Genomic DNA, 22308 nt, shown 5'->3' on the forward strand with positions numbered 1-22308 from the left:
AGCCAGAACGGCTTGAATGATGGGGGCAAGCTTACTAAGGAGGAGCAAAAAGGTTAGAAATTCAAACAAAGAAAAAAAACATTTAGAAGGGAAATCGAAGGAAAAGGTAAGGTAACCAACAATGCACTAGAGGAAAAGAAGATGTATAGGTGTTGTCCAATGCAGTCAGATGCCAACTGTCATTTTTACTTTTGATTTCATTTTACATTTGACTGCTATGAACAGTACCGCCAGAATCTTTTTTTTTTTTTTTTTTTTTTCAAACAATAACAAAAAAAAAACTAACTTTTTTTATTAGTTACTAATTGAATGCATAGTAATGGTGGACTTTGAGAGAAACCAGTGTCCCATTTCAGAAAAGGCTGAGCCAAAAAAATATCTCTGACGCGTACACACGACCGTTTTTCATGACGTGAAAAATGTCATTTTTTTTAATGTCATTTAAAAACGATCGTGTGGGGGCTCCAGAGCATTTTTCGCGACGTAAAAAATGGGCATTCAAAATTTAGAACATGCTCTAAATTTTCGTGTCGTTTTTCATGTCGTGGAAAATTATCGTGTGTACGCTTTAACGACGGGGAAAAAAAACATGCATGCTCAGAAGCAAGTTATGAGACGGGAGCACTCGTTCTGGTAAAACTAGCGTTTGTAATGGAGATGGCACATTAGTCGCGCTGTAACAGACTGAAAAGCACGAAGACTGAAAAGCGTGAATCGTCTCTAACCAAACTTTTAAAAACACAAAAATCGGCAAAAGCAGCCCAAAGGGTGGCGCAATTCGAATGGAACTTTCCTGTTTATAGTGCCGTCGTACGTGTTGTACGTCACCGCGCTTTGCTCCAGCATTTTTTTTCACGATCGTGTGTATGCAAGGCAGGCTTGACAAGAATCGCATTGAGAAAAACTTTTTTTTCTAGGACAAGGAAAACGGTTGTGTGTACGCGGCATATATATCTACCCACTTCCACTTCTTTAGCACTAATTAATCTCTTGTGAAACCACAGACACTATCCAGAGGTGTCCGAGGCTTCTTCGGCTTCCAAACTCCCCCTACACCAGTGTTTCTCAACTCCAGTCCTCAAGGCGCCCCAACAGGTCATGTTTTCAGGATTTCCCTCAGATGAAACGTCTGTGGTAATTACTAAGGCAGTGAAACTGATCAAATCACCTGTGCAAAATAATGGAAATCCTGAAAACATGACCTGTTGGGGCGCCTTGAGGATTGGAGTTGAGAAACTCCCCCTACACAGATGTCATCAAAGCTGTCTGCTGATGAATGGTGACTCTGGTGACATCGGCGCAGGGAGAAGTGGCTACAGGCTGGAGAAGCCTTCGACTCTTCTGGGTAATATCGGAAGTTCCACAGCTGATTGCTCAGAAATGAAGCAAAGATTGATAAAAGAAGGCTGTAAGCTTTTTTTTTTTCTTCTATTTTTACAGCACTTTGAGTGTTCCTATATAGTTTTAGTTGGTAACAGTACCTTTACCTGTGAGCCGTCTTCCAAACAGGAGGACAATCTGGTGGTCTTTGTACTTGACGAATATTAAACCAGGGCTTATCGGCAAAACTTTAGATCGGGTCTCAAACTGGCGGCCCTCCAGCTGTTGCAAAACTACAAGTCCCATGAGGCATTGCAAGGCTGGCAGTTACAAGCATGACTCCCAAAGGCAGAGGCATGATGGGACTTGTAGTTCCACAACAACTGGAGGGCCACCAGTTTGAGATTCTCAAAGCTTGCTTACAACCAATTCATTGTATTCAGTGTGATAAGCTCAGCTGAAAGGAGCTGGCGATCTCCGCATTATGTATCTATTCTCCTTTTTATCATTATTATTTTTATTTTTGCTGACGCATGTTTCATAAAGATGCAATGTTTTGTAAAGATGTAATCATTTTTGAGGGTCTCAAAACACCCAGATATGGTGGAACATCATCACACATAACTTTTTTTTTTTTTTTTTTAATCTTTCCACAAAGGAATATGTCTTGGCACACACTGAAATGCCCAATACCTTGGAAGCGGCTGAAGCCGCCATAAAGAAACAAGAAGACTTTATGACCACGATGGATGCCAGTGAAGAGAAGATTAATGCAGTTGTGGATACCGGCAGAAGACTAGTCAAGGACGGCAACATCAACTCTGATAGAATCGAAGAAAAAGTTGATTCTATTGACAGCAGGTTTGGATAAATGGCTGTTTTTTGTTTTTTTTCTATTCAATGTTCTGCTGTATGATGTTAATTGGCTACATCAGTTTGCCAGTATTTTTTTTTTTTTTTTTTTTTTTTTTTTTTTTAGCAGTAAACTTTTTTTTGCTTTTTAAAGGTTTTCATTTTCATGCGGTTTCAGCTTCCGGCACTGCGTCGCTTTAACTGACAATTGCGCGGTCGTGCGACGTAGCTCCCGAACAAAATTGACATCCTTTTTTTTCCCCACAAGTAGAGCTTTATTTTGGTGGTATTTGATCGCCTGTGCGGTTTTTATTTTTTGTGCTATAAACAAAAAAGAGCGAAAATTTTGAAAAAAAATACATTTTTTACTTGTTGCTATAATAAATAGCCCAATTTAAAAAAAAAAAAAAAGTCTAGGCCTATACGTATTCTTCTTCATATTTTTGGTAGTAAAAAAAAAAAAAAATCGCAATAAGCGACTGGTTTGCGCAAAAGTTATAGCGCCTACAAAATAGGGGACAGAATTATTATTATTATTTTTTTTTTTTACTAGTAATGGCGGCGATCTGCGATTTTTATTGGGACTGCGACATTATGGCGGACGTATCGGACACTTTTGACACATTTTTGGCACCATTCACATTTATACTGCGATCAGTGCTATAACTATGCACTAATTACTGTATAAATGTGACTGGCATTGAAGGGGTTAACACTAGGGGGTGAGGAAGGGGTTAAATGTATTCCCTGCATAGTGTTCTAACTGTAGGTGGAGGGGGGTGACTGGGGGAGGTGACCGATCTGTGTCCCTATGTACAAGGGACACAGATCGGTCTCCTCTCCAGAGACAGGACGCTGTCTCTGTGTGAGCCGGCAATGAGATGATCTCATATGTTTACATATGAGATCATCTCTCATTGGCCGCACAGATCGCATCGCAAACGGCCACTCTGATTGGCTGTTCGCGGCTATCTGTAATTGGCCGTGTCCAGGGCCAACACAGTCTCCCCGCTGCACGCTCTGGAGCGCGCGCGGGGAACGCCCAAAGGGGCGGACGTCAATTGATGTCCAGTTGGATATTCAGGTCCGCGCTGTAGCCGTCATTCGGCTATAGCACGTGCCTCAAGAAGTTAAAGGTTTTCATTTTCATGTGTTTTGTTTAAAGATCTGCTTAAATCTGACAAGGCAGAATTCAAGCATTTAATTAAAGCCCTTAATTTGTATTTTTTTGTATTTTTAAGGCATCAAAGAAATCGAGAGGCCGCAAATGATCTTTTGACTCGACTGAAGGACAACAGAGAGATGCAGAAGTTTCTGCAGGATTCTCAAGAGGTATGTGCGGTGCAGATGACGTGGCCAGAATGAGATGAATAGGATACATTTTATAGATTTAGATCATTATAGTAGCACATGATGGACTTGTCAACATCCAAAATTCTTGGAAACAAGTCACAGGGTCTTGCAATGTGTATAGCGGTATTTTTATTATGCTCACCTTGTACTACTTGTAACAGAATTTAAAGTGAAGTTAGCCTGTGTTGACTTTAAATGCTCTAAAGCAGTGGTCATCAACCCTGCCCTACAGGGCCCACTAACAGGCCAGGTTTGCAAGATAACTGAAATACATCACAGGTGATATCATTTGCTGCTCAGTGATTGCAGTATTCTAGACTACATCTCCCCATGGTAATACATAAAACCTGGCCTGTTAGTGGGCCCTGTAGGGCAGGGTTGATGACCACTGCTCTAAAGTGTTGTGCGATGTGAAATGTAGACATCTAGAAGTTCCGGCGGAGGCTCTTTACCACGTGATCAGCCGTGTCCAATCACGGCTGATCACGATGTAAACAGGAAGAGCCGTTGATCGGCTCTTCCTCACTTGCGTCTGACAGACGCGAGTAGAGGAGAGCCGATCGGCGGCTCTCCTGACGGGGGGTTCGCGCTGATTGTTTATCAGCGCAGCCCCGCCTCGGATGCCCACACTGGACCACCAGGGTAGAATGCGATATCAGGTTGCCCCCAACGGTATTATTTTTGTATTTTATTAATAAAACGTAAACGGCGTTCTCGGCAGGAAGGGGTTAATGTGTGTAGGCAAATTTAGCCCAATTTGTATACTGCAGTGTTCTTGGCATATGAATGTTCTGTCTTTTATAAATGTACACATCTTTGATGTGAACTGTCACCGTGCATGCCTTCTTTCTTGGACATTCCTCATTATCTGTGTATTAATGATGCATGGAGGCTACATGCCTCATGCATTTATTAATGGGCTCTGGTAGAAGATAAAAGTGACGTTCTTAAGCTGACATTGTCACCGACACAGCTGGGGATGTTTGGGAACCAGACCCACCTCAGCCAGTTTTCCCTCCTCTTTCATCACTATATTACTCTGTGATTACCGGCGCCCCTTCATTTGTCATGGTATTAAATACGGCAGTGCTGGCAATCAGCAGTTCCCATGTAAGAGAAATAGGTATTTTATTGCTGTTCATAAAGCAATGTGTAGTAAACGGGACCCTGAGTTCAGCGAAGAGCATAGATGATTTGCTCCATATGCTTTTAATTTTTTTTAGATTTAATATGCTCCAGATGTTTCAGACAGTAATTTGTTTTAACCTGGCATGTATTTTATGAGTAATGTTCTTTCTCCTCGTCTTCCAGCTGTCCCTCTGGATTAATGAGAAAATGCTCACGGCTCGGGATATGTCGTATGATGAGGCCAGGAACTTGCACAGTAAATGGCTGAAGCACCAAGCTTTTATGGCAGAACTGGCATCCAACAAGGAATGGCTGGACAAAATCGAGAAGGTGATGTGCTCAAAATACAATAAAACGTCGGTGGCGCTGGAAAGATTTAGTCTCCAGTTAGCAGCAAGATGGGGATTACATATGGTGGCACATCTATGATGTTGAGGCGAGAATATTGTGCATCCAGACTCTTAAAGTGGAGGTTCACCCAAAAAAATAAATTTTTAACATTAGATTGGGCCTAATTACGGGAAGCAGAATCGGGTGTTTTGTTTAAAATCAATGCAGTACTTACCGTTTTAGAGATAGATCTTCTCCGTGGCTTCCGGGTATGGGCTGCGGGACTGCGCGTTCCTATTTGATTGACAGCCTTCCGACCGTCGCATACAGCGCATCACCAGTTTCCGAAAGTAGCCGAACCTTGGTGCGCAGGCGCTGTATAGAGCCGCACCGACGTTCGGTGCGGTGACGCGCTGTATGCGACCGTCGGAAAGGCTGTCAATCAAATAGGAACGCCCAGTCCCGAAGACCATACCCGGAAGCGGCGGAGAAGATCTCTCTCTAAAACGGTAAGTACTGCATCGATTCTGCTTCCCGTAATTAGGCCCAATCTAATGTTAAAAAAAAAAAAATTCCGGGTGAACTCCCGCTTTAAAGCTGCACTCCATTCAAAACTGAAAATTAAGCTTTGAAGTGGATGTAAACCCTCCATACACCCAGCGAAGTGAACAGCCTCAGATGATACAGAGATAAACCAAATCTCCCTACATAGGTTTTGCATGTATATCTGCTGTCTTCACATTTATATACTGTTTAGAAAGTTCAGATTGTGTTAGGAAATTTTCTCTTCCTGTTTAACACAGAGTGTGATGTCTAGGCATACAGCTAAGATAGCCAACATTGCTTATTGGAGGAAAGGCACACACCCCCTCTCCACATAGGCAGAGACTCTCAGAGCTGTTTTGTAATAGGGACAGCTCCCTGCTAATCTATTTTAGCAACCTCCCCGGACAAAAATTTCAGGCTGCTTTTATCTGATGTGTCAGAATTTGTCAGGAATTATCAGGCTCATAACAGAGGAATGGGCCAGGAGAGAGCTATGGGGCTTTGCTCTTTGAAGAGACATAACAAAATACTGCAGATATATGTGCCCAGCTCAATTTTCATTAATTGGGTTTACATCCACTTTAAAGTGTAGCAAGGGAGCATAACCTATCAACACCAGGGATTCTGAGTTCCATCGGCGTACCAGGCATCAAGGATGCCCTCACACTGGCAGTTTCAGCCATGTCTGGGCACTGGGGAAGCTTTATTGTACAAAACACGGGTATAGCGTTTCTTATGTGCAGTTTAGAGATGCAGCCGAAAATGGCGTTATTGGCATTTTATCAATGGGAGAAAAAGGGTGGCGATAATGGCACCGAAAATGCATGCGATTTTTGCCACGATCTTGTGGTGATTGTGCCATGATTTTACTGTCCTTATGGTTTGTTTTTCATAGGTCCAATGACTCAAAACGCATCAAAAACGTAACATTGCTGGATTCAATGCATTTCAATGGGAAGGTGCATTTTTCGTGCAGTTATTTTAACTGACCAAAAATGCATCTATCCATCTCGATAGATAGATGGATATCTCGATTAGGGCTGCAACTAACGATTATTTTCATAATCGATTAGTTGGCCGATTATTATTTCGATTAATCGGATAATAGCCTTAAAAAATATATATATATATATGGCGTTTTTTACATTTTTTTTGGGCCAATTTGTTTTTTGGGCAGATTACAAAACACAAATTGCAGCAAAAACACATGACATGCTTTTCTACAGCTTCTCCATTGAAGTATATTGAACCAAAAAAAAAAAAAAAAAATAGCACCATTTTGCGTTAAAGTCCTTGCCCTTTCCAAATACGCGGCAGCTGAAAAAAAATCATGGATGTGAACGTGTCCCATAGGAAAACATGTAACTGAACTGTAGTGTGTTTCTGAAAAAGCACCAAAAAAACAGAGGTGTGACCCGGCCTGAGATGTTTAGTAACATAATGGGGTTAAAAAAAACAAAAATAAGTACAAAAAGAGCAAATAATCGCTATTGTAAGGGGTTAATTTTTTTTACCGTGGGGCAGTGAAAGTAATATTTACAGTAGCGTTTTGCTTTTTTGTACAATTTTCATCGATTTAGTTGTCGATTAATTGATTAGTTGTTTCGGCCCTAATCTCGATAGATGGATAGATATCTCGATGGATGGATGAATGGATAGATGGATGGATGGATATCTCGATGGATATAAAATCAAAAAAAGGGGGGAAGGGTACCTAAGGACCCCAGGGACTATTAAACTGGTGCTGAATAGGAAAGGTAGTCAACAACAAGGGTATGAAAAAATAGAAAATATTTTATTTATAACACATAATAAACATATATACAAAAAAACATCAATTAAGAGGGAAGAGAATTACAAGATCTCCACAAGTGTATTCTGGAAGATCAAATTGATACTATCTTTGATACTTGGCATTGTCTATTCAAAAGCTCCTGAGGAAGCTCTGCCCAGAGCGAAACATGTCGAGCAAGCACCTATATCAATGCTTATTTTGATCTTCCAGAATACACTTGTGGAGATCTTGTAATTCTCTTCCCTCTTAATTGATGTTTTTTGTATATATATTTATTATGTGTTATAAATAAAATATTTTCAATTTTTTTTACTCTTGTTGTTGACTACCTTTCCTATTCAGCACCAGTTTAATAGTCCCTGGGGTCCTTGGGTACCCTTCCCCCCTTTTTTTGATTTTCTGTACTATATGGGACGAGGTGCTTGGATATAATGATTTCTGTTCATAATTAACTATCTGGATGGATATCTCGATGGATCGATCGAGAGATCTATTATATAATAAATATATATATATAATTTATAAAAAGAAAATAAACTGTCAGCATCCTGAATTTTCGGTTTCATGCACCTCTAATATAATTGTGTACTCCACTTTGCAAGCAGTAAAAGACCAACCACAAGACTGTACAAATATAGGCTTGTGTCATTGTCATACTTGTTTTATATCATTTATTTTTCACATTTAGAAAGCGCCAGACTTTGACTTTCCTGGAATTGCGTATTTTCCACTAAAGTTTCATGGCCGATTCTGAATATTCTTCTTCTCCTTCTGTGTTTTGTAGGAAGGAAACCAATTGATTGCGGAAAAGCCAGAGACGGAGGCCATAGTGAAGGAGAAGATGACAGGCCTGCATGAAATGTGGGAAGAGCTGGAAACCACAACACAGACAAAGGCCCAGAGACTTTTCGATGCCAACAAAGCTGAGCTGTTCACCCAGAGCTGTGCAGATCTGGACAAGTGGCTTCATGGACTGGAGAGTCAGATTCAGTCTGATGACTATGGCAAGGATCTCACCAGTGTCAACATCCTGCTGAAGAAGCAGCAGGTGAGTGATTGGCTGATGAGGTAATTACAGGATTTTTATAGCGCCAACGGTTTACACAGCGCTTTACAACTTGAGGGTAGACAGTACAAATACAATACACTTTAATACAGTAGGAATCGGAGGGCCCTGCTCATTGGAGCTTACAATCTTCATACATAAGAAGGAAGGTGTAATAGGGATCGGCTATCTGCCATTACATGCGCTTCTCCACATACAGCTCTTATTTCCAGGCCCATTATATTCCCTGCAAGTTTTAAATGCCTGAAATTAAAAAAATGTAACTAAATACACTGCTCCTCTTCACATCTGTACGTTGTTGGGCACTGTAGTACAGGTGTATTTTTGTTACTGTATTTGTGCATTGGAGTGCCTTTCAGAAAGAATGAATTGCAGTGTACTGTAATGTACATACAATAAGTATGCGCATTGCAAAAAGAAAGCAAAAGTGTACATTGCTGATGTCTCTAAAAAGAGCAAAATAACACACGGAGCGCCGCCAACTAAGTGTAGATCTATCAGAAGGCAATACAATTAAAAAATGCACTCACATTTATTTGAAGGATGAATACATGATATCCACTGTGTACAGGGCCGTTTGAAGGAATTTGGGGGCCCCAAGCAAAATGGACATGGAGGCCCCCCAACCCCTCCCTGCACGCATGCACACAAACCCCCCCATGTTCTTTTTACTCCCCCCGGCCCCCCCTTCCTACCAGGGTCCGTACCGCGCGGCAGGAGATTCAGTTTCCTGTTCCCGGCCAGACTGAAAGGAAGTGAGCACTCAGTGTACACTTCCTGTCAGTCCGGCCAGGAAATGGAATCTCTTGTACCGCGCGGTACCCGGCCAGAGTCCGGACTGAAAGGAGGAAGGAAGAGGAGCTCGGCCACGCTACAGAGAAGGGGAAGTGACGACTCGAGGCAGCAGTGCTGCAGGCTCTCTATAGAGCGCTCAGGCAGCTGCAGCATATAGGAAGCGCGGCAAGGACCCTGCTTGGGGCCCCAGGCCAGCTTGGGGCCCCAAGCAATTGCTTGGTTTGCCTGCCTTGTAGCGACGGCCCTGACTGTGTAAAATGTGAGTGCATTTTTATTTTATTTTACTGATAGTCTTTTTTGATAGTCTTCTGATAGATCAACACTAAAGAATCGTACACGCGATTGGATTTTTTCGACGGGAATTGTGTGATTGACAGGCTGTTGGCCTAAAATACCACCATTTGTACGCTCCATCGGACAATTGTTGTCGGATTTTCCGCGGACAAATGTTGGATGGCAGGCTTTAAAATTTTAACGGTCTCGGAGATGCTGATTTTTTTTAAGAACTCTTTAAGAAAGTTTTTTTCTATGTGAAAAGAATAAAAATAATTTAAACACAACATTGGTGCCCAATGGGTGGTGCTAAAGAGCAGAAAAAACACGTAAGTGGACTCCATTGCCCTCTGATTACATTAATGTGGGCCTTTTGCTTCCATCAAATACCAAAGGACTTCTAAAATCTTCCATCACAAGAGGGTGCCAGACACACTGTACACATAACAATGCTTGCAGCATATTTGGAAATCTTTTCCAATGACCCATGGGCAAACCCAGCAAAGGGAATCTAATGACTTGGAGCTTTAATTCATTAGTGATCAGAAATAGCCAGAGACAAAGGGGAGTGTGTCATTCAGGCTGTCCTCCCACGCAGCCCCTGCCAGTTCTAGGCTCTATGCAGCTTCTGTTTGCACGTTTATTGTGCTGAAGTCTCAGACAGCTTGGGCCGGAATGTGATCTTTCAAATGTCAGCCGGTGAAAGGACTATGAAGAGGCATTGAGTAGGCACTGTACCCGGGAAAGAAGCCGTTCACACAGAGCCTTTCTTTTCTCCCCGTCACTCTCTCCCCGAGCGCAGCGTTACATTTAGTGCGGACGCCAGAATTGTGCAGCCAGGACTGGCTAGAAAAGCTACTGAATCCCTCCAGGGACAAAGGCTCCATATGACATTGAAATCCCATGTGCAAATCATTAGGTCCATTATGTATGTCACATATGCCAAGCATCCCTCCATACAGCGCCCTCTGCTGGTGACATGGCAAACTGCAGGATTTTTTATTTTTGTCTTCAAATTATCCTTTTATTATTTCAGGTACTTAATTTACGCAGCGCATATATATATATATATATAATCTCTAGATATGTGTGTTATGTGATCGATGGATCGATCTAGCGATATATATATATATAATCTCTCACGCGCACACACACACACACATATATATATATATATATATATATATATATATATATATATATATATATATATATATATATATATATATATATATATTCTCACACAGGAAAACCTTGGTTTGAGAGCATTTGGCAAGACAAGCAAAATGTTTTAATAAATTTTGCCTTGATATACAAGCGATGTCTTTATGTAAGAGTAACGTCATGTCACAACTGAGTATAAGAGAGGAGCCTCTACCCCGAATGCCTGCATATTTAGATGTGCCTGTTTTAATCATCAACTATGTGAGTTTCTAAATGCTGTACCCTTCATTAAAGGGTCACTAAAGGCAAAGTTTAAAAAAAAAAATAACAAACATGTTATACTTACCTCCACTGTGCAGCTCGTTTTGCACAGAGTGTCCCGGAACCCTGTCTTCTGGGGTCCCTCGGCAGCTGTCTTGGCTCCTCCTCGCGAAAGCCTTTCACCTTCATGCGAGCTTGCATGGTGGAAAGCTTTTGCGAGCGCGCTCCCGTGATACAGCGGCGGCCATAGCCGCCGACTGTATCACTCGGCCCCGGCGCGCGCGTCATCCGCTGTGATTGACAGCAGCGCCAGCCAATGGCTGCGCTGCCATCAATCCGTCCAGCCTAGCCAATCAACGGCCAGGCTGGGATCCGAAGAGGATCACGGGGACGCGCGGGACTTTCAAGGGGTCAGGTAAGTAAAACGGGGGCTCGGGGGGGGCGGTACCATCGGATGTTTTTTCACCTTAATGCATAGGATGCATTAAGGTGAGAAAACATTTACCTTTACAACCCCTTTAAATGTAACCATATTGCTACACTTAGAGGAGCCTCTATTCTCTCTATACTCGGTTGTGACATGACACTATTTTTATATCAAGTCAAAATTTATTAAAACATTTTGCTTGTCTTGCAAAATGCTCTTAAACAAAGTTACTCTCAAACCAAGGTTTTACTGTATATATATCTTTTTTTTTTTTTTTTTTTTTTTTTTACATTCACATCAGTCCCTACCCTCAAGGAGCTTACAATCTAAGGTCTCCAACTCATTCATATACTAGGGCCAATTTAGACAGAATCAAATTATCCTTTTATTATACTGTACAGGATTTGTATAGCGCCGACAATTTACACAGCGCTTTAAAACCTGAGGGTAGACATTACAATTTAATACTGTAGGAATCTATTAGCAAATAATATTGCAAATTATGAAATATTAACTGTACACACAGCAAATCGCATCGCAAGATGTTTTAAAAAAGAATACAGTAAAACCTTGGTTTGAGAAGGTTTTGCAAGACAAGCAAAATGTTTGACTAAATTTTGCCTTGATATACAAGCGATGTCTTGCTATAAGAGTAGCGTCATGTCACAACTGAGTATAAAAGAAGAGAGGCGCCTCTAAGTGTAGCGATATGGTTACATTTAATGAAGGTACAACATTTAGCAACTTATTGCTAGACTTGGAGGCGCCTCTCTTCTGTTTTATACTCTGTAAAAAAAAAAATGCTTTGATATACAAGTGCTTTGGATTACAAGCATGTTTCTGGAACGAATTCTGCTCACAAACCAAGGTTTTACTGTACTTTTTATTTTATTTTTCTGACAAGCAATTTACCAGTCTCGTATATATTCCTATCGCACACGTTCCTGGGAAACAGGGCTCATAGAATAGTGGGTGCTGCAGCGATCACCAGCTGGATCCTGGAAACATCAAGCAATTCACCAGCACACCATGGATCAATAATCACCGTCCAGCGGTTTTTGTTATTGAATAGAGCTTACATCAAAGAAAAGTGAAATTTAGCAGTCTGTATACTTGCCACCATTGATACTTCTTACAAAAATTGGGTACCGTTATGGTCCTTATATTACAGTTCTTGCCCACCGTACTTATTTGCAGAGGTCTCTCTTCTTGCCGTATGTAATCGAGTAAAAGCCAAGTTTTTCAGCACATTTTGTGCTGAAAATGCCCCCCTCGGCTTACACTCGAGTCACCTTTTTGCGCCTGATATCCCGGACTTTGGGGACCCGGTACCGGCCGGCTGTAGGTCCCCTGGACCCCAAACTTGGCACATATGTAGCCCCACTTTTCCTCTACAAAGTATTTTGACCTATGGCCAGGGAGCACCAATTTTTTTTTTTCCAAAGCCGGGCACCCCTTCCATAGACTCCCATGTTAAACAGTCATTTATCCGGTGAACTTGGCACACATGTAGCCCTATTTCTCCTCTACAAGTGTGCAAAGTTTGTTGTCTGGGGGACCTATGGCTGGGGAGCACCGTTTTTTTTTTTTTTCAAAGCCGGGCACCCCTTCCATAGACTCCCAAGTTAAACGTCAGTCGAGGCATGGGCACAGTGAGGCACGCAGATGGACACCCTAGGCTTATACTCGAGTCAATACGTTTTCCCATTTTTTGGTGGTAAAATTAGGTGCCTCTGCTTTTTTTGGGGGGGGTCGGCTTACACTCGAGTATATACGGTATCTTGCGTCTAAAAATGTTTCCTTTGTTATTAGATGCTGGAAAATCAAATGGACGTGCGCAAGAAGGAGGTGGAAGAGCTGCAGAGCCAGGCTCAGGCCCTGAGTCAGGAGGGGCAGAGTCCAGATGAGGTTGACGGTCAGCGTATAGTTGTGGAGAAGAGGTTCGTGGAACTAATGGCCCCGCTAACCGAGAGGAAAAAATATCTCTTGGCTTCTAAAGAAATTCACCAGTTCAACCGAGATGTGGAAGATGAGATTGTAAGTGACCACGTTTCTAGCGTTCTGCATGATTTATCTGTGATTTCATTGTAGCCGATTCTTTCTGGAGTTTAAAGTTTAGTCTCTCATTCTAATAAAATAGTCTGAATAAATCTGTTTTGCTTTCTGTTGAACGTATATATTTATTTTTTCCCCTCCAGCTATGGGTTGAAGAGCGAATGCCTCTTGCAACATCAACTGACCACGGACACAACCTCCAGACCGTGCAACTACTGATCAAGAAAAATCAGGTGAGCTCCCCCTGGTCATTGTAAAATATGATGCTTTGAACTTGAATCTGAACTTTTACATTTATTGAGTTTATTTCGTTTTTGGATGAAAATATAAGGTAGACCTTAGCAAAAACTAGTGCTGCATGGAAGTTTCGGCCGCCGAATATTATTGGCTGAAAATGTTTTTTAGCCCCTTGACGCTGGCTACTGCCAGGCCTTTAAAGGGTTTGCTATGCCGGGAGGCGGGGTGGGGCTTATGGCCACATGACAGAAGTGATTGGCTGCCATGGTGGTCACATGATCGGAAAAGTCTCCGCGTTCAAGAACTTTCCGTGAGCGGTCAGTCACTGTGACGGGAGCTCGCAAGGCTCGCGGCACTGTCACTGTCGGCGCTATTGCATGAAAATATGCAGCTGCTCTGCACCAAGTCCCAGCCAAGTATTTAAAGTGGTTGTATACCCGCTTTTTTTTTTTTACACCTGTAAGGCAAAAGCCATTATGAGCTAGTATGCACCGCATACTAGCTCATTATGAAATACTTACCTTAAAACGAGGTGTAGAGAACTTACCTGGTCCACGCTGAGCGAAATGTCATCTTGCTCCGGCGTGTCTTCCGGGTATCGCCGTTCCAGCGCTGTGATTGGCTGGAGCGGCGATGTCGTCACTCCCGCGAATGCGCGCAGGAGATTTAATTCCGGCAAGGTCCGGCGGCTGCCGTCCCTTTAGCCGAGGATCCCCGCTGCGCATGCGCCGCTGCAATCAGCGGCGCATTGCGGGGGGAAAATCTAAACGGTACGGGTTTAGGAGATATTCTTTATTATAGGCTTACCTATAGGTAAAAGTAAAAAATGTCCCTATACAACCACTTTAAGATTTGTGCCAGAGGAGGAAAAGGTGCTAATGGCTGCCGAAAGCACCCACAGTTTTGCCCCAATTTTACCTGGCTTAGATTATGTGACTCAAAAAATGCATCAAAAACACAACACGGAATCATTTTTGATGCGTTCTTGATGAGTTTTTAATGTATTTCAGTAGGGAGGCATGGGCAGCGCTTCTAAATCCCTGAAAAGCGGGCGGTTTTCACCCTTTGGCTGCTAGCGGAAGGGGTTAAAATCGCCCTGCTAGCAGCCAAAAAGCACTGCTTAAAACAGCGCTAAAGTGCCGCTAAAAGAAGGCGCGCTTTAGCGGTAACGCAGCGTGTCCCCAGTGTGAAAGTAGCCTAAGAGGATTAGGAGAGCCCTGCTCCTGTGAGCTTGCAGTCTAATACATTACCTGAATATCTGCAGCCATGGAAGCCGCCCAACAGAAAAGCCACTTGTGACCGCAAACAGCGTGCTGTCAGTGAGGAAATTAAGTCTAATATTCCAAGAAGTGAGGAGAGCCACTGTGGAACGCAAGGCAGGATGTGATGTCACACCTAGGGTGGGCTGGTTACTATGGTAACAGGTTTCGGAACTCCCATTGGCTCCTTTCTCAAAACATGGTTTGAAACCCATTGATGTTGCACTTAGCTGGTGCCCCCTTGTGTTCCTTTTTTGGAATTTCAGAAATGCGATCCTGTCTCAGGTAGCGCTGCCTACTAGTACACCCTTCCCTTCCTATGGGATTCTTTTGAGCTACCTATGCTTGTGACGGACCCCGTACTTGAGATGAGTCTGTCCGTTTGTAAATGCTTCCTCTGTCTGGAACTACACCATCCAAAGACCCCTTGGCTTTCCCATTCACTAGTCGTAGCTCAGTGTAGGGTAAAGCAGGCAGTTTATTAGAACCAGAATACAAGTCTTATATACAGTTGAGGAGGAGGGGAGATTCCTACCCTCCTGCTCATATTACTCTAACAATACACAGAAACATAAATTAACATGAGCTAATTAACAAATCCCTTAAAGCAGCTGTTGTGACTCCCTAACTACAATACACATTATCGTACATATCAACACAGAACTCCTTCATACAATTGCAGGGTTATTTAGCACAAGTAACAATGGGTGAAAGACTCTTAGAAGTTATGCAGACTCATTTACATTATAACAGACAGGTGGCTGGAGTTGACATCAGCATCTCCTAACAGTATGTGTCCCAACATTATGAATCGGTCACTCTTTCTAATATGGCATGTACAGGGTTCCCAGAGTCTGTTAGCTAGATTCAGAGAGGGTTAGGGTGGCGTATCAGTAGATACGCCGTCGTAACTCTGAATCTACGCCGTCGTAAATTTAAGTGTATTCTGGAAACCAGAGACACTTAAATTAGGCTAAGATACGAGCGGCGTAAGTCTCCTACGCCGTCATATCTTAGGGTGCATATTTACGCTGGCCGCTAGGTGGCGCTTCCGTTGTTTTCCGCGTCGAATATGCAAATGAGCAAGATACGCCGATTCACGAACGTACGTGCGCCCGTAAAGATAAAGCTGCTCCCTAGGTGGCGCAGCCCATGCAAGGTATAGACGTCGGAACAAGCCTATCTTTTTACGTCGTTTGCGTAAGTCGTACGCGAATAGGGCTGTGCATAAGTTACGTTCACGTCGTAGGCAGTGTTCGACGTATCATACCCTACATACTAGTTACGATTCTTACATTAGGGCAGTGTTTCTCAATTCCAGTCCTCAGGCCCCCCCAACAGGTCAGGTTTTCAGGATTTCCATTATTTTGCACAGGTGATTTGATCAGTTTCACTGCCTTAGTAATCACCACAGCCTTTTCATCTGAGGGAAATCCTGAAAACATGACCTGTTGGGGGGGCCTGAGGACTGGAATTGAGAAACACTGCATTAGGGTTACTATTATCCTCGTTTAGCGCCAGTGATTTTTTTGTGTATTCGACGTATCTTAGGCATTCTATCCGACGCATGCGCACTGGGATACAACCACGGATGGCGCATGTGCCGTTCATTGATAACGTCATTTACGTGGGGTCATGCTTAATTTCCCTAAAACACGCCCACCTCTTCCTCATTAGAATTAGGCATGCTTATGCCGGCACATTTACGCTAAGCCGCCGTAACTTAGGACGCAAGTGCTTTGTGAATACAGCACTTGCCTCTCTAACTTGCGGCGGCCTAGCGTAAATACCATACGCTACGTCCGCACAAAGTTAAGCTGCCCTACCTGAATCTGGCCATGTGTGTCTTGGCGGGACATGGACCTGAATCCCAAGTAACACCACCACAAGGGTCCCCAGGCATACAGCTCACAAAGAGCACCGTTCCCCCGAATGCCAGGGCCCATGATCGCAAGATAAGAGGCCAGCATATAGTCCCCTCCATAAGCCTCTGTCCCGGCTAGGTTTGTCACAATGCTACACAAGTGTATCTTTACATTTATCTAAGGGGGGGGCTGGGGTGGTAAAAAGCTAACGAATGTGGCCGGTGCATTAGCGTTTGCCACGATTTCATTTGTCTCTAAACCAGCCTTCGCCTTTTCCATTAAAACATTAGCCACATGAAATTGCATTTCCCGAGTTTGCTGCATTCATGCCGTGGAATGCGTTTTGAATCATTTCCTTCCTCACTACAATTGCGGCTACACCCATGTGTAAACACGGCTTCAGCGCAAATTAGATGGTATTTTCCTTGTCCTCCGGTTTCGGGAGCCGCGTTTCCTTTCTGTGAGATGTCTCCGAGGCCTTTTGTGCTCGCAATGTTATTTTTACTTACAGAATGGGAGGCTTAGAGGGACGTTTCAAAGGACTGACTTTCTTTGCCGCCCCGAATGTTTGTTTATAGTCGCTAAACAAATGTTTCCTTTTATGAATGACGTTTTGTGTGATTGGAGGGGGGGGGGGGGCGCTCTCATGGGTCTTTACCGCTGTTGTGAAGAGGCTCATTTAACTTGCGTAGCGATGAGTAAATTCCTAGAGCGAACCATTTGTTTTGTTCTATTTGTGTAGAATGAATATAGGAAAATTACATGATAAGCGGTTCGGGAGGAATTCTGTAATCACATATTCTTTCTGAATGGTAAAACACTTTGCATGGATTGTGTCTCTGCTTTGGTCACACAGTATTTTATTTTGTATTTGTTTCAGTTTTGAAAGTTTAGGGTATTTTTGATGGTTAATTTTTTGAAGCGGAGCTCCGCCGATTATATATATTTTTTTTTTTTTTTTAACCACTTAAGACCCGGACCTTTAGGCAGGTAAAGGCCCAGGCCGGTTTTTGCGATTCGGCACTGCGTCGCTTTAACTGACAATTGCGCGGTCGTGCGACGTGGCTCCCAAACAAAATTGGCGTCCTTTTTTCCCCACAAATAGAGCTTTCTTTTGGTGGTATTTGATCACCTCTGAGGTTTTTATTTTTTGCGCTATAAACAAAAATAGTGCGACAATTTTGAAAAATATTCAATATTAAATTTTTGCTATAATATCCCCAAAAACATATAAAAAAAAAGTTTAGGCCGATACGTATTTTTCTACCTATTTTTGGTAAACAAAATCGCAATAAGCGTTTATCGATTTGGTTTGCGCAAAATTTATAGCTTTTACCTAATAGGGGATAGTTTTATTGCATTTTTATTATTTATTTATTTTACTACTAATGGCGGCGATCAGCTTTTTTTTTTTCTTTTTTCTCGTGACTGCGACATTATGGCGGACACTTCGGACAATTTTGACACATTTTTGGGACCATTGTCATTTTCACAGCAAAAAATGCATTAAAAATGCATTGTTTACTGTGAAAATGACAATTGCAGTTTGGGAGTTAACCATAAGGGGGCGCTGAAGGGGTTAAGTTTGACCTCATCTGTGTTTCTAACTGTAGGGGGGTGTGGCTGTAGGTGTGACGTCATTGATTGTGGTTCCCTATATCAGGGAACACACGATCGATGACGGCGCCACAGTGAAGAACGGGGAAGCTGTGTTTACACTCACCTCTCCCCGTTCTTCAGACCCGGGGACCGATCGTGGGACTCCAGCGGCGATCAGGTCCCGCGGCCACGGAGCTTCGGACCGGGTTGCGAGCGCACGCCCGTGACCTACGGCTGGGCAATTAAAGAGGACGTACCTGTACGTGCTTGTGCCCAGCCGTGCCATTCTGCTGACGTATATGTGCAGGGAGGTGGTCCTTAAGTGGGTAAGTCAGCAGCTACAAATACTGCAGCTGCTGACTTTTAAAATATGGACACTTGCCTGTCCTGGGCGCCCGCAATGTCGGCACCCGAAGCCGATCTGTCCCTCGGCTCTTGGATGCTGCCGCCGCCATCTTCGGTAAGGGAACCAGGAAGTGAAGCCTTGCAGGTTCCCTACTGCGCATGCGCGACTTCACTGGTCCCTGCGGTCTTCTGGGACCTGTGTGTCTCCCAGAAGACGGCGGAATGACGAAGGGAATGGCGTAGATACCCGAGCCACCTGCGGGTATCTATGCCCGGAAGTGGGAGAAAATACCTGTATTACACAGGTATCTGCTCCCTCCTCCCCCCTGAAAGCTGCCAGGAGGGGGGGAAGGTTCCGAAAAGCGGAAGTTAAATTTTTGGGTGGAATTCCGTTTTAAATTTTCGAAATACCGCTGGCTCCAGCAGCGCGAGCCAATGGCTGCGCTGCTATCAATCTGTCCAATGAAGAGCCGAGAAGACCAGCCGAAATCCAGCGCATTCTCGACGCTGGACTTTCAAGGGCTCAGGTAAGTAAAAGGGGGGAACTGAGGGGGCAGCAAGCATCAGATGTTTTTTCACCTTAATGCATAGGATGCGTTAAGGTGAAAAACATGAACCTTTACAACCCCTTTAAGACTCTATTAATATCTGGTTTTCATAGAAAACTGGGTGGTTATGTAACCAGAATCCGTAAACCACTGTAGGGCTGCAACTAACGATTATTTTCATAATCGATTAGTTGGCCGATTATTGCTTCGATTAATCGGATAATAGACTTAATAAAAATAATTTTTACCTTTTTTGGGGGGGCCAATTTGTTGTTGGGCAGATTACAAAACACAAATTGCCGCAAAAACACATTACATGCTTTTCTGCAGCTTCTCTATTGAAGTATATTGAACCAAAAAAAAAAAAAAATTGGCACCGTTTTGCGTTAAAAACTTCTTGCCCTTTCCAAATACGCAGCAGCTGAATAAAAATCATGGATGTGAACGTGTCCCATAGGAAAACATGTAAATGAACTGTAGTGTGTTTCTGCATAAAACAGAGGTGTGACCCCCGGCCTGAGATGTTTAGTAACATAATGGGGTTAAAAAAACAAAAATAAGTACAAAAAGAGCAATTAATCGCTACTGTAAGGGGTTAATTTTTGTTAGGCTCCATGCACACTGAAGCTGATAAACTGCATTTTATTGGCGTTTTGGCTTTTTTTTTTTTTTAAAGCCCATAAACTGAACTCTATGTTGGCCTATGTGCCCATGCACACCTGGGCGTTTTTTAGTGTTAATGAGCTTTGGAGTTTATTGGCTTTTTTCTGAACGCCCGAAATTTGCGTTCAAAGTGCCGTTTTTCGGCAGGAATAAACGAAAAAAAAATGCAAAACGCAGAAAAACGCAGGGGCCAGCGTTTTTAAGCGTTTTTATCCATTGAAAGAAAAAAGTAAAAAAAAAAAGCTTCACTGAAAAACGCTGATTAACCGCTTCCATACCGGGCACTTACACACCTTCCTGCCCAAGCCAATTTTCAGCTTTCAGCACTGTCGTACTTTGAATGACAATTGCGCGGTCATGCTACACTGTACCCAAACAATTTTTTTATCATTTTGTTCCCACAAATAGAGCTTTCTTTTGGTGGTATTTGATCACCTCTGCAGTTTTTATTTTTTGCGCTATAAACAAAAGAAGAGCGACAATTTAAAAAAAAAAAACGATTTTTTACTTTTTTATTTAATAAATCACAATTTTTTTTAAAAAAAAAAATTTTTTCCTCAGTTTAGGCCGATACGTATTCTTCTACATATTTTTGGTAAAAAAAATCGCACTAATCATATATTGATTGGTTTGCGCAAAAGTTATAGCGTCTACAAAATAGGTGATAGATTTATGGCATTTTTATTTTATTAATTTTTTTACTAGTATTGGCGGCGATTTGTGATTTTTTTTACTGTCACCGTGACATTGCGGCGAACACATCGGACACTTTTGACACGTTTTTTGGACCATTCACATTTATACAGTGATTAATGCTATAAATATGCATTGATTACTGTGTAAATGTGACTGGCAGGGAAGGGGTTAACCACTAGGGGGCGTTGAAGGGGTTAATATGTGTCCCTAAGGTGTGTTCTAACTGTAGGGGGGAGGGGACTCTCAAGGGGAGGAGACCGATGTGTGTTCCTCTGTACTGGGAACACACATTGGTCTCCTCACCGCTGACAGGAGGTGGATCTGTGTGTTTACACACACAGATCCACACTCCTGCCGTGATTACCGACAATCGCGGGCACCCGGCGGCGCGCCCTAGATCGCCGGGAACGCAGGACGTCATATGACGTCCATCCGGATCGAGGAGGGGTTCCTGCTGCTGTCATTTCACAATGAGGCGGTAGGGAAGTGGTTAAAGCTATTGCAAAAACGCAAAAAAAAACGTCGAAAGGCTCCCTGCAAAGCTACTGGCGTTTTTTTATAGCTTTTATCATCTTCAGTGTGCATGGAGCCTTACTGTGGGACAGTGAAAGTAATATTTACAGTAGCGATTTGCTTTTTTGTACTATAAAGGGCTAATTTTAGTTTTTTTTAACCCCATTATGTTACTGGCCGATTAATCGATTATGAAAATTGTAATCGATTATTTTCATAATCGATTAGTTGTCGATAAATCGATTAGTTGTTTCGGCCCTAAACCACTGTAACCTGATGTAGATCAAAATGGCCATCTTGACCATCTATAGCTAGCAGTTGGCACCAGCTTCTTATGGTGGTTTGGTCATCATTGCGTGTTTTTGACATTTATATAACGTTGTTTTTATAGACACTTCAGAAGGAGATCCAAGGCCACCAACACCGCAACGATGATATCTTTGAGAGGAGCCAAATGATTTTGGAAGATGGCAGTCTTAATCCTGAAGCCATGCAGAAACGACTGTCAGACCTTCAGACGCTATGGAACCTCCTCATCGAGGAGACGGAGAAGAGGCACAGGAGGCTGGAGGAAGCCCACAAAGCTCAGCAGTATTATTTCGATGCTGCAGAGGCCGAGGCCTGGATGAGCGAGCAAGAACTTTACATGATGTCGGAAGAGAAAGCCAAGGTGACTGAACTAAACTCAAGTAGAACCCTTGTCTTGGTCACATAGATGTTCTTATATGAGGCATTGGTGTTCACTATTGCAAGTTTATTAATGCCTCGTTTCCACTGAGCGGATCGGTTCGGATCGCTTAGAATGGAACGGGTTAGAATGGTCCGGTCTATTCTGCAGAGCATTTCCACTGCAAATCGGACCATTCGGGACCATGCAAGGTTAGCCTAGCATGTCCACCAATCAGTGAGATGTATTTGTAGGTCCGCCCTAATGGAACCGTTCCATTCTCTATGGCCCCACATATGAAGCAGGACCCAGAATGGTCCGATACGGTTCGCTTTTATGGCACGCTTTCATAATGGAAACACCCAAAAAAGCGTACCTTACCGAACCGATCCGCTCAGTGGAAACGAGGCATATGTTTTACCAAGTTCTTCCTTGGAGCATTGCCATTCCAATGACTGATTTAACTCCAGTTTTTATGCATCTTCTGCTTGGTCAGAAGGAACGTTCATATAGGTTCTATAACAAAAGTCCAATAATTTTAAGCAGCTGTT

General features: G+C 42.9%; 1 protein-coding gene across 5 annotated transcripts in view; it reads left to right on the forward strand.

Annotated features, from left to right (window-relative positions):
• SPTBN1 (spectrin beta, non-erythrocytic 1) overlaps positions 1-22308 on the forward strand; it is a 296583-nt gene that overhangs the window by 220235 nt on the left and 54040 nt on the right. For all 5 annotated transcript variants that reach the window (XM_040351645.1, XM_040351648.1, XM_040351649.1 and 2 more), the window contains 7 exons: positions 1979-2181; positions 3414-3504; positions 4837-4983; positions 8109-8372; positions 13123-13347; positions 13509-13598; positions 21482-21760. In XM_040351645.1, coding sequence (XP_040207579.1) covers positions 1979-2181; positions 3414-3504; positions 4837-4983; positions 8109-8372; positions 13123-13347; positions 13509-13598; positions 21482-21760 — 1299 coding nt within the window. The remainder of the gene's footprint in view (positions 1-1978; positions 2182-3413; positions 3505-4836; positions 4984-8108; positions 8373-13122; positions 13348-13508; positions 13599-21481; positions 21761-22308) is intronic.

Source organism: Rana temporaria, chromosome 4 (assembly GCF_905171775.1).
Source record: "Rana temporaria chromosome 4, aRanTem1.1, whole genome shotgun sequence".
Classification (NCBI taxonomy): Eukaryota; Metazoa; Chordata; class Amphibia; order Anura; family Ranidae; genus Rana; species Rana temporaria.